The 16696-nt window shown below is 42.0% G+C and overlaps 1 protein-coding gene across 2 annotated transcripts in view; it reads right to left on the bottom strand.

The window, feature by feature from the left end:
- Positions 1-16462, bottom strand: part of LOC311039407 (cadherin-10-like) — a gene marked incomplete at both ends in the record, with an annotated part of 41162 nt that extends 24700 nt beyond the window's left edge. For both annotated transcript variants that reach the window (XM_084049281.1, XM_084049282.1), the window contains one exon: positions 16253-16462. In XM_084049281.1, the coding sequence (XP_083905407.1) occupies positions 16253-16462 (210 nt within the window). The remainder of the gene's footprint in view (positions 1-16252) is intronic.
- Between the last annotated feature and the right edge of the window lie 234 nt (positions 16463-16696).

The raw sequence follows: 16696 nt of genomic DNA, 5'->3' as shown, positions 1-16696 counted from the left end.
GGCTATCTACAAGGGATTAGAAATTATATTAGGTCCACTTTTTTTCCCCCGCCTCAGAAGTGGTCTGGTCAAGGCATTAAATGTCATGAGACTTGGAGAAAAAACACCATTATTTTAAAGTGTCACTCACTAAGAACTACTGCACAGGGAGTTGAATATGACTCAAACGCTTCATACAATTGCATCAAATTAGCCATTGATTTCCCATGGCTATGTCACACCTTTCAAGAATGACAAAGGGAGAGATAAAAATGACTCTCAACACAAATTGCTAAAATGAGTCAACTCTGACTCATCCATCTCCATGAAATGGCTGCAAAAGTCACAATGTGACAGATACTTCATTCAAGCTCGTTACTATAAAGCGGTTCTGTTCTGTCTGTGGATATATTTGGAGCGCTATCTTGTTGGTTGACGTTTTAAATGAGTAAGTAGTAGGCCAGGGTAATGCACGTCACTACCTTATTAATATTGATAAAGGCCTGCTACAAGGAAACTAATTAAATTTTTTTGCTGCAATCCTGGAGAGCGACGTCACCTGTGACAATTTGGGATGTGGAAATGGGACGTGCCATCTATTCCCAGGTAGCATGTGTATGTGCCCTCGGCTTTTAAATCAACCCTATACGTTCTGCATTAGGCAGTGTACTGTCAGGCTGTTTGGCTGCACCTGTTAGGAATTTAGCTGACAACGTCAACCAGGACAAGTGATGAGTAAGAAGACAGAGGCTCAGGGTGATGCTCAAGGACATCCTGTAGGACACACAGCTGTCGCAGGGACTGATACTTAGTAAACTACCATAGAGCCATATATTCTGCCACCCGTAGCACATCTGCTGAACACCTTAAAATAGATAAACATGACATTCCATGAAGCACAGTAATGGTGAAACAGGAAAGTGAATATCAGTATCCTGAATCCATTACCTTGCCTTGCCATACCTAGATGATTTTCCTTTTCTCGTCTCAAGCTGATAGAACTCCCATAAAGAGTATGTACAGTAGGGTAGGCTATCCAAAACGAGGACCAAGGCATAATATTGATTGATTGATTACATTAATTGCATGTATACTATTTACTAACCTACAAATTTCACAAACCTTAGAAAAGTAATTTACTAGATATGTGTACCACCTTGTTTACACTCCTGTGGGCCAACACATTTTAATATGTGATACTCTCTCTCTCCACTCAGGGCCACTTGAGGCTAATCAAATGAGAAGATGTGTTCTTAGGTGGAGTTTAAGGATCAGTCTAACTAATTCATTTTGCTAGGTCTGTAGCTTATTTTTAACGATCTTTGGGATGCTAGAGCACCAGGGTGTGCAGGCAATCAAAATGGCATTGGGCATATTTAATCTAATGTGAGCCGTATTGCATGCCTGTCTCTCCTGGCTTACAGTTGATTACAGGTTGTCTTTACATTGTACTGTTCAAGTCAGTCATGAGCACTACAACTCCTGTTTTTATACATTAACACATTGTTTATAGTAATACCCTCATAACACTAGAGGTTCCAGCAATGGGCAGCTTGTATTGCCTCATCCAAGAACAAATGTTTTAATGAGATATTTTATTCATAGGTCATTTTCTCTTTGGAATAACCTGGATCGAAACCTCTGCTGCATCTACAGTAAATTCACTTTTTAAAAACGATATTAAATCACTGTAGTATTTTCTTCTTTCTATCTTCTTCTTTTTTCCCTCTTATTTTTCTCACATGTAATTTCAGCTATCTCATTTGTTAGTTTCAATATAAATAATCACTTTTCATATTTCTGATTATTGTGGTATTCATTTATTTGTTATTATTCTGCTTTATTTGTTCTATTTTCTGTATGTTTATTAATGTGTATTGTGTGTTGAGTACTGACATTTAATAATTGTTTTATTTGCAACTGTATTTATTTGTTTGTATGTCTATCTTTTATATGGACCCCAGGACGACTAGCTGGTTGCTATGGCACCAGCTAATGGGGGATCCTTAATGAAATCAAATCAAATCAAGGACCCCAGCCAATATTTCAAAAGTGCTTCTATCTATAAAAGACAATTTTCTGACTGAACATTTTACCTTTTGATTGATCTTTGTGATAACGTTTAGTGACATACTCCAATATACAGCCTAAGTAAGTGACTTCTTCCTTGGCTGTAATTTCAAAGTCACCTACCGCCACTCTGAATCTAGGGGACTGATGAGGACCAAAATCCTTCTGTAAACATCTCTGCGTGCATGTGTGTGAGTTCGAGGTTCAAGGTTGTACTTTACATCTTGTGTACAGGTACTGTACTGTAAGAGTAAAACCTATTTTGGTTTGGCTTCCTTCAGACAGCATGCAGCAGCATAGATAATATCAACGACAGAATAATAATAGAAATCGTAAACAAATATTTAAAGAAAAGAAAGAGAGTGCAAAAAAATAGAGCATGTGAGTGAATCTGTTGTCTACACATTTCAAAAACTGCCTGACCAATCGACTTCAAACTCGACACGTGTATTGCCAAGGACCCTAGGGAGTGTGGTGCGACTGGTGCCCGGCATGAAGTCGGTTGGATTGGTGGTTGTAGACAGATGCTGAGATATTTGTATATATGGGTATAAAAGATACACAGACAGACAGACAGACAGACAGACAGAGATCTCCATATAGTATATGGGCATGGCTATAAAAGGAACACAGACATACTGGTACAAAGGTTATGCTGACAATTGATAAAACCGGGTGGGACAGTCATTTCCAACTTGCATTGTCCCTGACTTGCATCTTTCCCGAGCAGGCCGGTTGCCCAATCTGTTAATCCACAAGACTGGCAACCATACTACCATACTGAATGGTCAATGTAAAGTTTTATTCACATACACAAAAAAAAGTTCTGGGTTGCAGCTTTAAGCACAATTTTCTGTCCCCTTGACAGTGCTGAAGCAAATTCACAAGAAAAAGTATTGAAATTATAATGTATTCAATGTATACCATTTTGGCAATGGCAGGATTTGTTTTCAACAAAAGCAATTTCTATGCTCTTTATGCATTGCTTCTGCCCTCAACCTTCCACTTTAATTGGATTGTTTTGAAGTGGGTGTATACGACCACTCCAGACATTTGACTTTTAGGCCTGGTTCAGGACCTCTTATTCACATTAGCAAAACAACATGTCTATAGCTCATGTCATAAATGCAGTGCATTTCACATTACATAGAATTAACCAGGAAGATTAGCTTCTGTCATGGCAAACGCTAACGGGGATCCTAATAAACAATGAAACGTCAAGGCTGTTAGGATTTGAAGTATGAAAGTGGAGCATAGTTAGTATAGTGAGTGACAGATAAAGGCTGAACTGTACTGACGTAGGACTTGGTATTAACATTCAAATCAATGCAAAAGTTCTGCAGTATTTTCTACAAACCCCTTCATTCTTCCTGACATCCTTTTAGTCAGTCCTCCTCCCAAAAGCCACATGCAATTTGACATCACATCACAGCTTCTGAATGATTTTTTTTAAATTAATATTTTTTCCCCCTGTCTGTATGTTTTTTTCCCTCATATATCACATTTGCGTCACATTTTCCATTCTTAGTTGTAACAAACGAGATGCCATCAGAAAAGATCTCCTCTCAATCGCGCCAATGCAGCTGTCTTGTCTAATTGATAATTGTTTTGAAAAACTGATTAAAAGACTTTTAATGGAAAATAACAGACACTTTTCCAAATGACAATGCTAATTATCACATGTCTTCATAAGGGCAGCGCCCTAATCCTGTGCATACAGTTCTCTTTCCTATGGCTATAGCATTCTCAATGTTTGGCCAATTAGTTGGAATCATGCGAGAGCAAACAGTGTGGTATTTCTTTATGATGGTAATAATCCCCCAGAGTGTTCTTTGCGTTATGCGAGTGATGCAATGTGAGGCACTGTTAGTACTCTGAGCCGCACAAAAGTATCTTTGGCTTTTATTGCAATGATTACCAAGCCGCTGCTTGGTTGTCACAAGTTAATTACAACATAGCAATCGATAAAGCTCCCAAATGCTGATTTGTAGATGTTCCTAGTATTACAATTACTAATGATTATCATCTCTGCCAGGCAGGAAAGGCCGGGGGCAGGGATTGTCTGTGTCTGTCTTTGTATGTCTGTGAGCAGCCAATCTCGGGCACCGCTGGACTGATCGGCGCGAAACTTTGCATGCACACTCCCAGGCCAAGAAAGAACATCCACACCACATGTTTCAAATCGGCCTTATGGTGGCACTACAGTATAACCATACATATAGGTAGTACAAGCAGTTTTCTTTCTTCCTGGATTCCCTAGATCATGACTTAATTCCCCATACTGTAGGGCTGACTACATTTTGTGCCATTTTGTGTTTTCTTACAGCCGTTTCATGTTTTGACCTATAACTGTTGAACCGGTGGTACAGGCAATTACATTTTTCTCTGGGTTCCTCTGATCATGAAGCAACTCCCCATATAGGCCACGCCCATTTAATTTAATTGCAAGTGGTACTGCGTTTTCGCTCCTAATCACAACATGCCATTCAGTTTCATTAAAATCCATCCATCTAGGGTGTTCGGGTGGCACAGTGGTAAAGTGCCTGCCCACCATCACAGAGGTTGTGGGTTTGAATCCACCGTGGTGTTCGGGGAAGGGAAGCCGAGTGGGGAGAGTGATAATAGTCACTGCAAGTACTCCTATGGGGCGGCATCTGCCTCGAAATCTGCAATTTGCTGCATCTACGGTAAATTAACTTTTTTTAAAGGATATTATATCTTATTTAACACTGTAGTATTTTCCTCTTATTTTTTTCACATGTATTTCAGCCATCTCAAATAGTTTCAATATAAACTAGAAAAAGTGCTCCTGTGCATGCAATGTTTGACTGCAATTGGACAGTGCGTTCATGATTTGCGGATTTTTTTTCAAAACAAGCCAATAATGCAAACTTTAGATGTCAATCTTAGCCAATCAGGATGGAATATGAAAAATCAAACACATCCGTCTTGATCACATGACTATAGAGATCATGTGTACTGATTTGCGTGAAATTTGGATAAAATTGGAAGGAGTAGTATGAAATAATGTGGTTAACATAAGTCGGCCTCGTGGTGGCGCTATAAAAGGCAGATGTAAAAAATGCAGGGCAAAGGTTTTTCCTTGACCTCAAGGGAGTGTGCATACAAGTTTTACACAGATCGGTGCAGTTGTAGGTAAACACACAAATTGGCCTGTAATAGCGCCACCATGAGGCTGATTTGAAAATTTTCAAATGGTATTTCTTCCTCTGCCTAATGGGAATGTGCGCGCAAAATTTCAGGGAAATTGCATGCTGTGTTCATGATTTGAGGCATTTCGAGTTTGAGGCACTCCTGCAAACTTTGGAAGACATTTTATTTTGTATTTGCAACTATTTGTTTGTATGTTTTTATTTATTTATGTGGACTCCAGCTGGAGACTAGCTGGTTGCTATGGCACCAGCTAACAGGGGATCTTCAATACAATGTAATAAAATCAAATCAAATCAAGTACCCCAGCCAATTATGTTATTTATTTATCTAGTTTTACTTTTTTAAGTGTGTTGACCTTGGACATAAAACAACAGTTGGTTGCCTCCATTAAAGTGCAATAGACTTCATAAACTTGGACCTCTACGAGACCCCACGCGTCACGGACAAGGTCACAGACAAGGTCAGAGAGAGAAGGCTGAGGCTGGCTGGGCTCTGTCAAGCACCCGGAAATGATCGCGAGCCCACTGCTACTGTGGGATTCTACCCAAGGCACAGCTAGGAGGGGAAGGTAGCGCAACACCTATACCTGGACACACTGCGGTGTGACAGCGGAGCTAACAACACTGCAGAGCTCTGGAACCTGATGCTGAATAGGAGGGAGTCCCAAGTTGGTGCCGGCTATTCTCCACCCTCACATCGCATAGCACAACTCATAATTTAGACTTCCAGTATGCTGCCTAGGAAAGGTTCTTGAACCATGTTGAATAGGCACATTTTGAAGGTACAGTTTTGAGATCTAACATTTTAATATCATGGTAAGAAGCCTGGTTGAATCGTTACCATTGGCATTCTGAAAAACACCTCCACCTATTAGCAGGTGCATGATTATATTTTCAATCATAATGTGGATGTTCATAACCTCTATTTCTATAACCAAATCAGTGGTAGGCATCACAGGGCCCGAACTTTGTATTACATAAGTGCATGCATGGTATTTAACTTGCATGTTGCAAATCAGGCAATGAAGGCAATTACATACAGACAATCAAATCTGTGCTGCGTACAATAAATATTAGATTTCAATTGGTCATTACTGATATGAATGCTGAATGCCTTGTAAACCCCACCTCCACCCTCCGCCCACACATATAATGATATGATTCATAATGATCTATCAAACAAGCATGCTGCCATAGCTTTTTTGACTGGAGAATCCAGTCCTCTATCTTGTCCTTCAAGTTATGCCAGGATTTCCTCTTAGCCCCGCCCACCTATAAAGGTTATTGCCGAGTGCACGCCTACAATTCAACGTCAGACATTCCACACACACAGAATGGCCATTTGAGTTGCAGACACTGAGAGAACCAGAGGTCTTTTTCACAGCTAAGGCCTAGCCCCACCCCTTTCCACTCACACACACACACACACACACACACACACACACACACACATGGCTGAAAGTTCTCCATAGTGGCGACGGCTCCGTCGTCAGCATTATTTCTGCTGCGTTCACACCAAAAGGATGCCTTTATATAAAAAAAAGCCTATACTCCATTTGACTTGGCGTTTTTTGATCAAACTGGGCGTGTCCAAGGAGCTGTCACTCAAGTCTCCTCAAGTGAGCTTTTTTCGAGGCGAGACAAAAACGGGCTGTGCGAGCAGATGCGCACTATGAAGTCAAAAATGAAAAATAGCAGCTGTAGATGAGAAATAAGTCTATATTGAGTTACTACATAACCTATTTATGGAAAACAAATCAGCAGAATGTTTATAAACAAGCTGCTAAATAACTGAACGGGCCGTCTGGTCGCTACCCCCCCACGCTGCTCTCCATGAGCCCATCATAGGGCACTCTGTGACGGGGAGCACCACTCTGTGTTTCCCCATGCTAGAAATGACCAAAGCGAACTTAATACATCTTAATAAAAAAGCACAAACTACCTACTTCACAAGAATAATGTTGGTGTAATTAGGAGATTCGACAGGGAATCTATATTTTATATACACAAATTAACAAGTTAAAGAAAAAATCATGTTGCCGTATTTCCTGTTATTTCGCGGACGTTCAGCTCTCGTCTCGCCGCTCAGCTGCTGCTGTCTCGGGCAGACTGACTGCGGGAGTCCCGCTCCCTCCAAGGCCGGAGCCCGTAGACAGACAGATATATATCTATGTGTCTACGGGCATCCCTTTGATGCTTCGCTATTAGTTGAGCGACATATACACTGACTATTTATGAAAAAGAGAGAGACAGAGTGTGTGTGTGTGTGTGTGTGTGTGTGTGTGTGCGTGCGTGCGTGCGTGCGTGCGTGCGTGCGTGCGTGCGTGCGTGCGACACACATGCCGTGCTCCTCTCCTTTGCCCGAGGAGAGGGTTCGAAGGACAGCACGTACATGCCAATTCAGAGCTCCTAGACCAGTGGTTCTCAAAGTGGGGTCCGGGGGCCCCCAGGTGTCCTTGAGGGGGTAGGGGGTCCCCAGCAAAAATGTGGTAATACAGCGTCACAATAATTTTAACCTTTTATACTTTGGCTATTCAAAAATAGCAGATATACAAGCTCATAGCGCGGCACCGAGTGCCGTGCTATGAGCTTGTAGATCTGCTATTTTTGAAAAATCGTGAAAATGTGTGCAAACCTTTGAATATATACATTATATTGTTAAAGAGAACATTTGTAACTCAAGTCTTTGCTTCTGGGGGGGGGGGGGGTCCCTGAAACAAAATATTTTAGATGGGGGTCCGCGGCCAAATACATTTAATTTTGGGGGTCCTGGAAAAGTTTGAGAACCGCTGTCCTAGACCTAGACTGAGTTTAACAATCTTCAATACTTTAACATGCACAGCTACTAAATAAAAACATTCATATAAATTGCGAATGCTGCGGTAAAAGCACCAGAGAACCTGCTGCCTACACCAGCTTGAAAATAGCAGATCTACGAGTCGCCAGTGGGGCATCTCCTCACGACCGCATCGCGACCACCGGGCGGGCGACTGGAGCTGTGTTTAAACTTCTGTTCTCAATTATATTGTTTAGTTTGTTGTCTGTCTATAGATGTACATCTGATAGATTGAAAACTTTAATATTCTGTTATTGTGGGCGTGTGTCGGCGTTCAATGGTTACAGGGGGACAGTGACAGAGCTAAAGTAACTAAGTACAAATACTTAAGTTAAGTACTGTAGCCTACTTAAGTACTGAGGTATTTTTTTTTTTACTTTACTGGAGTATTTCCAATTTTCAATACTTTTACCTCTACTCCACTACATCCAGAGGCAAATATTGTACTTATACTAGTGTGTGTGTGTGTGTGTGTGTGTGTGTGTGTGTGTGTGTGTGTGTGTGTGTGTGTGTGTGTGTGTGTGGGTGTGTGTGTGTGTGTGTGTGTGCGCGTGTGCGTGTGCGTGTGTGTACGTGCGTGTGTGCATGCGTGCGTGCGCGCGCGCGCCGGCAGGCACGCTGCTAGTAGTCACGTGACAACAACACACACACTCACATGTTGCACACACACATTAAGCCTACACTTTTTCTTCGCTCGTGACTCAAAATGAGGAGTTTTTGTTTGTGTGTTACGCACTGGATTGGAACTATTTTTGCAATATTATTCTTCACAGTTTACCTCAAAGAAAGGTAGGCCATAATCTTTTTGTTGTTGTTGTTGCTGGCTGGGGTGAGGATCATGACGCTGCTGTCTTGATTTATTGTGGTTGTGTGTGTGTGTGTGTGTGTGTGTGTGTGTGTGTGTGTGTGTGTGTGTGTGTGTGTGTGTGTGTGTGTGTTGCCAGAGATGTCGTATATGTATGGTTCCTCAACAGTATCTGTTTATTCCGTGTTGTTCAATAAAAAGCATTTTAATCCGATCGACGGCCATTTCCTTATACAGTTACAATGTATCAGAGTGCAATACACCTCCCAACCGCTAGGGTCGCTTAGTTGAATGCATGTAGAAAATTCGGAGAAAGAGGCCACTGATCGAATTAGAATGCTTTTCATTGAACAATACGGAGGACACGGGTACTTCTGACGGGCCGTATATAATTTTAACATCCATGGCCATGTGGTTAGCACTTTATATTTGAAACCTGAACGTTTATGTAGATGTACGGGTTGTAATGGAGAAAGTGCAAAAAGCAGGTTGACGTTCAGCCATGACGCTGATGACGGACGATGCGATCGTGTTTTCACAGTGTTTCTTTTTTCTGTATAGTTATTGTTTGGACAAGGTGTCACCTGAACTACTACAGTACTAGGCTAATGTTAACCTTGCTAGTTATAGTGTTATGTGCACACTACAGTAGGTCTATGTACATTATGTGAAGGCCTGTTATGTGCGCAATAGGCCTACCTTTATTTGACAACTTCAGTTACTAGTTCCTTTGTAGATTTCGATTATTATTACAAAACTTACATTACCCACTTCACCTTCATATACATTTTGTCCATTCGAAAATAGCCGATCTACAAGCTCACAGATCTTGTAGATCTGCTATTTTCAAAAGATGTCATACATTTGACAACTTGTGCAATGGGATATTCTGCATAATGAATAGCCTACTTTCTAGTTTTGGTTCTTTAAGTACATTTAGATACCAATGTTTTTGTACTTTTACTCAAGTACATTTTTAATTCTGGACATTTACTTCTAACATAGTATTTCTACATTTTCTACATTGTAGTATTGATACTTTTACTAAAGTAAAAAATGTGAATGCTTTTTCCACTGACTGTATGTCCACGTCCAACCACAAGGTTAGTGCCAGGGACCAGCATAACATTTGTGGTCTAAAAATGTTTGCAAAAACATTCCACGTCTTTTACATTTTGTCAAAAGTTTTTGCAAATACAAGCCCACAACGCGTCACACACTCTCACATTGGATAATATGTCCTAGCTCTCCAGTCACAATGACATCTATTGTATGTCATTCTTTTCTTGTTTCTGGGTATGCCTATTTCATTTAAAAGACTAGAAAAAGGTGCTCCTAGGAGCACATGTCTGTGTAACTTGTGGGTTGCAGCCAGAAGGACATGAGGAAGCTGCGGGGGAAACAGCATTCCTACAACATACGGTTGAACTTTTCACATTTGTGGTGTCCACTATGGGCAGAAAAGAAAGCACTTTTGGAGGTATGCTTTATAGAGGCCCTCAACATGAAATTACAAATTGGTGTTGGATGTTGCATAAATGATATACAGTATGGATTATTTATTTATTTTTGTAAAAGAAAGGTCCACATTTTTAAGGCACTCACAAGATAATTTATGCCTAATTTGAGGAAAACAATCAGGTTTAACAATGACATTTGTTGCATTTGTGGTGTGCTTTTGGCTCAATAATTAGAATTTGGGAGTGTCAGCAGGGAGTGTTGGGCGGGAGGAGTAGGACAAAGGCTCCTCATCCGATCATCAATGTAGTTTAATGATCGGTCGAGTGGTGTCCAAAATTAGCTGCACACAGACACACATACACACAGGGGCACACGCGGACACACACACGGACAGGGGTGAAACAATTGTCTTCGCCTCCTGGCCTAACGGTCGGGTAAAGACAATAAAAAGATGATGTGACTGACTGCTCTATGGTCTGTTAGTTACATCGTTTACTGTACATCTGCTGCATTCAGTCCTACACCAAGCTGTTGGTTTTGGATGGTTAAAAAGGGAAAGGTGGCCTCTGCGTTATAATGCAGGAAACAGATTGCATAAGCCCGGGTGAAGTTTGCAATGGCAATCTTGAAAAAAGTGCCGCACAATGAGTTCCCACAAAGCCGTGACAAAATCAAATTTGTATAGCTTTAATGGCTTCCCTTTCAAGGTCTCAAAGCACAAACAGTGCCTTTTCATGGCCGTGCAACACAAGCACAGAAGAGAGACTTGATGAGTTAAATTGCCTTGCACAAACACTGAGGAATTGTCAGTAAAGCAGCAAAAGCATTGGCACTTCTTGTCAGGTCTGTGGTGAGCATTGCTCGGTGCTGCAAAGAGGAGATAGCAAAATGGAGCTCAGAATGGATACAGAGTAATTACTCTCTCTCTTTTCTAAGACTCGAGTGAAAAAGTAATGTTCTTATGTAGATTAAACTAACACCTCACAACCACCTGTCTTGTCTGCGTCACATTATCATGTATAGCTGGTTGGAAAATGAATGCTGTAAGATCTTTGCAAGGCGTTGAAGATGCCCATTCTCAAACAATGACACGAGAGTGAGAAGGAGAAAACTGTCTGTACTGCTGGAATATTCTAATTTAGGGCAACATGCTGTGTTGGAACATGTAATAGGATTTTGTTCACTTCAGAACCCACTGCTCGAAATGCTCCAGACCTGATTGTGTTACACAGTGTTCTTACTTCACAGACCCCCTTAAAGAAGTAGGGCACCGTGTCTGGGTTTTCGGAGCGCTCACACTTGTTAACGGCAGTCTGAAAGTCTGTCAAAAGGAGAGATTTCAAGGTTTTTACTCCCAGATGCAAGCACACCCATTATCACCCACATTGTGTATATAAGAACAACAAATGTAGCTCTGGGCTTCACATTAACCATTGAGGACACATGCAGCACAGGACCAGCACAAGACAATGTTGTGCCCATGGGCAAAATTAACAAAACAACATATTTCACAGCTAAGTCCTCACAGTCAAATAAAGGAAATGTAAGCTGTAGCACAATGGATGGACGATCCTCGACAACCACCTATCCGACCGACTCAATGCCGGGCATGGCACTCCCTCGTCTCGAGTTTGAAGACGGTCTCGAGATATGTGAACTTCAGACACACACATTCACAGACACGACGGACAGACAGAGATGTTGCGCATTTATAGTACGATTTTATACAGTCTCTGTTTTGAGAAACTATAATTTATTCTGAGGCGGTACCTGAATGAGAAAACTACCAACAGGAAATAACTGTCCCCTGTGAAGGATCAATGTTACGAACCAACTACAGTGCAGTGGAAATACTACATTGCAGTTTTAAGAGTTATAATTCATTGAGAATATGGTAATTTAAACTTAAATCTGTGGTACATTTTATCAAGATAGAGTCTACATGAACATTTGCTCTGACAATTTCTGAGATGTGGGTCACCACAGGAGACAACAGCAAGCCTCCCTCAGGCAAGAGCAGCCTATCTCGGCTAGTCTTTCTGACATTTTCCCCTGGCTTCCTGTTGTCTCTGTTGTGGTTAAAAATTAGATGAAGACGCTGTGAGCATAGAGTTGTGAGTATAATATCATTCATTTCAACTCATTTTTGGATTAAAGTTAAGAGCCGCTGTCTCTGTGTGATGTGTCTGTTATATATTCAGGTACATCTGAGAAAATCAGGAGCTCATTCTCTCTCCTCTACCCTTAATCGTGTTCTTATTCCATTCATTCTATTCTGGTTATGTATATTACATGAATACAATCTGAGTTGCAGACTCGATTTGTTTTATGTGAGAATGCTGTTATATGAGGCAGTTCTGTACACCTATAACATCACCATGGATAAAATAAATAAGCAATGTGTTTAACAATTGAGTTTACTGCTCAGGTAGGGCTAATTAACTTTCCAATTTGCTTTGCTTTTTTTTTTGGGGGGGGGGGGGGGGGGTCCTTTCTAGTGTGTTAGATGTACTAAAACAATGCACTGTCCTCCTGTCTCAATCAGCTCCCTCCCGCTGAAACCAAGTCTGTGTCTAACACACACACACTCTGATCCCTAGTAAACACACAAAATCCAACACCTCAAATCCAAGAGCTGCCAGCTAGAATGGCTTGGCAAAGGAACCGGCCGGTCTCACTGCCCACTCGGATGCATATAAATTACACCAGCAGCAATACAAAGAAAACCCTCGGCAGTGCACTCGCACTTCCCACTAGTCCTCCATCTGGCAGCATCAACCCTGTCAACTTTTCTCCACAAAAAGCACATTCCTCAAACCTGTTGACAGCATCACCACCTCCTTCACCACAAGTAAATGTGAATCATTGAATGTGTTTTGTCAATCACACAATACACACCTATCTGGCCACCTCCTCCACCACCTCTAATCCCAAGTGTCACCCATCGTTTGTTCTACTCTCTTAGCCTCGCGTAGCCAGACTATATCACCGCGTGGATATGAGTCTGGTGCTTCTATGAGGATTTTTTTTCCCAAGAGGGCGGGATCAAAACAATGGCTCTCGAAGCAATTGGTTAGACCTACAACCAACTACCAATTACAGTCACCCATATTTGAATACTGGGCCCTGATTGGTCACCCCAGACTTCGGCAGCAGGAAATGGATTCACAACGGAGCGGTGCCAGACCCAAATCGCCGTGGGTATATTTTTTTTTGCACTGGCAGATTCGTCTGGTCCCAGGCTACTACTCTCTCACCAGATCACCACTAGACCTCACCTATTTTCCTCTGGCAATCACTGGCATGAAGACCTCTACCTGCACCCTGGACCTAATACCCTCCACCCCAGTGGCCTATATCTCCTCTCTCTTTCTCTCCATTATCACCAAAGTCATAAACCCTGTCTAGCCCTAAATCGAGCTGCTTTCACCACCATACTAGCACTTCAGCTACTACACTGATGATACTCGACTCTATTTCTCACCAAGACCATCACCACAACCACCCATTCCACCTAACCACCTGCCTCAAACATGGATGCAAAATAACTTTCTCAAACTCAACTGCAATAAATCTGAAATTATTATTGTCCTACCACTGTCCCCCTTTCACACACTTTTCTCCCACTGCACTTTTCTCTTTGCTCTATCTCCCTATTTCTCTCTGCTCGATCTCTCTCCCTCTGGTCTCTCTCTCTCTCTCTCTCTCTCTCTCTCTCTCTCTCTCTCTCTCTCTCTCTCTCTCTCTGGAGAACTGAAAGCGGTGATACGGATCGCCAATGCTTCCTCTGCATGGCAGCACACTGCGTTCTATACCTGCCCCCAAAAGCCCCAACGCCCTACCCTGCTCCTCTTGCTTTCCTTTTGTTTTTTCTCCAAGGCTCAATAATTTATTATAGGCCTTTGTCTCCCCGACAGTTTAACGGTGAATGATATTGGACACAGAGAGAGTGGGGAGTTGGTGAATGTGATTGCTATCATGCCACAGAAGTTCAGTGCCAGAAAGCATCAAAGAATGCAGCAAGAAAATCCGAGGCCGGAACAGGCCCGGTGGGTCGGCACATCAACGCAGTGCCCCCGCTTAATAGGTAGTTAGCACAACTTCGTTTACGTCAATTGTGAGTTGAATTTCACATGTACACACGCACGCACTCACGCAGGCATGTAGGCGGGCAGGCAGGCAGGCAGGCATGCACACATTGATACCAGTCAATCAGGATTGTGGTTTCTGGAGGGCAAAGTTTTCAATTATCAGGCTTTGAAATGACCTAATGACTATGACCAGCTCATAAGCAGCACCGCGGATAAATCTGTTTAACATTAGCATGTCAAAATCAGACCCAGAACCTGAAAATTGTATTGTATTAATATAAATTAACATATACATACATGAATACTGAATTAATAAAGTAAATACATTCAAACAAACAGAGACAGTGGCTAAGTTGAATATACCAAAAAAGAGTTGAAACAAAGACTGTCATTAGATTATACCCACAACGTATATATCTGATCTTTGTCTTTTTGAAAATGTCAAAAAGACATAGCCGAGATAAGGCTGTTCTCAGGCTGAGGCATGCTGGCTGTCTCTGAAAATGTCAGAGCAAAATTTCACGTAGGCTTTATCTTGATAAAGCCTACGTGAAATTGAAAAAAACAACAGATTTGATGTTTAAACGACTAACTTCTCACTTAATACATTTTAACTACATTCCGTGACACAACAGTAGTAACAAACATTATATCTTACAGTTATGACTGTTTTCCTCCGCCGTTTTCCACTACTGGCTGTAGTAAGTTGGCATGACATGCTTCACAGGGTACAGTGATTTCATGTTAGGTGGTGTAGTTTTCTAACACTTCATCCAGGTACTGCTGCACAATACATTCATTTGACCATACTAAAGTAAATATATTAAACTAAATATCATAAATGGTACAAAGCCACCTCCCTGAAAGAATGCCTAGACTCGTTTATTTGTTTTATTATTATGTTGTTGTTTTTTTAGTCACAATATTTTTTAATGATTAAAAACAAAGTCAATTGGATTTTTTTAGGGTACTTCTTTATTTTTTCAATCCAGGGGTTTGTTTTTTATAGCCTTTGGTACTCTAATAGTTGTATGATGAACGGTGCGTTTCCTCTAAAGAATTTAAACCCCAGCATCGGTATTGTGGGGAAAGCTTTCGCTGAAAATAGCAGATCAACAAGCTCACCATGAGACGCAACGCGTCGCATAGTGACACAACATAACAGAAAGCAGACACATTAACAAAAACAGAAAATACACTAGCATTGAGCCCTGAGGGACTCCGGTTACTCATATGGGGTTTAAGTGGTTAAATGAGAAGTTGTGGGCGTATTAACCCTTCTCGCAATTTCTTGTGAATTCTGCGTAGTATGCAGGTCTGGCCTAGCAGGCCCCAATTCGGCAAAGACAAAAAAATATATTCGCATCATGAAATATGCAGCAGACTCATCAGCTGCCGCATGCCTTCAAAAGGACTTGATGAAGCTGTGATTACAGTTGCATGTGGCTTCGTGATGTGTGTGCTATGTACGCATGATGCCAAACGAGCTCCTCAAATGAGCCGCAAATTGTGCTCTTTTCCACAGCAAATGTCAAAGCATCCTCATCACATCACTGACATCTGCACAGCAGGAAAATTAATTAAATGATGATGTGAGGTGACATTCATGTCAGAGTTCACTTACGACACATGAATGAATGGGGGTGAAACGGGATGCGAGAGCTGGGGGGGGCTGATGTTGCACGTGCGCGCGCTGCGTCAGCGCGATTCTGTTCCAAGGCCGAGCTTCTGTCAGTCCATGCCCGCGTCAACCAATTACTGTACATCAAGCATTCCTTTAACAAGCTAAAGCAAAACTGGAGGGAAAAGAGTGGACGACGGTGCTCTGACACAATACCTTGCCGACGTACTGATGGTCGTTTCCCGTGTACTCCTCCAGCAGAAAGAATTGATTCCACATCCATCCTCGTTTGGAGCGCTGCAGTATCCGTCCATCACCCTCTGACATGCCAAACAGATTCCCTATGTTCCGGGGAGAGAAGGGCAGGGCGGCACTGGGCCACAGGACGGAGAGCATCAGGAGGAGCGGCAGGTGATTGGCTATCATGGTATCCGGGCGTGAAGTTGACTCGCGAGGTACGGGTAGCACGTTTCAGCTGGGATGAATGCTGGAGATCAACGTCGCCACAAAATACATTGTATTCCCTTCTTCAACGTCCTGTGGGTCCCTGTGGAAAGGAGACAAACACAAATGAATTGGATCTGGCAACACAATATTGATCACTCCTGAGACACATGGTGGTGTGTTGATATCGAGGGCACCTTCAGTGCCACACCATAA

Source organism: Gymnoscopelus microlampas, assembly GCF_963454915.1.
Source record: "Gymnoscopelus microlampas genome assembly, chromosome: 22".
In the NCBI taxonomy this organism is placed as follows: domain Eukaryota; kingdom Metazoa; phylum Chordata; class Actinopteri; order Myctophiformes; family Myctophidae; genus Gymnoscopelus; species Gymnoscopelus microlampas.
This window is presented reverse-complemented; position numbering and strand designations above follow the sequence as displayed.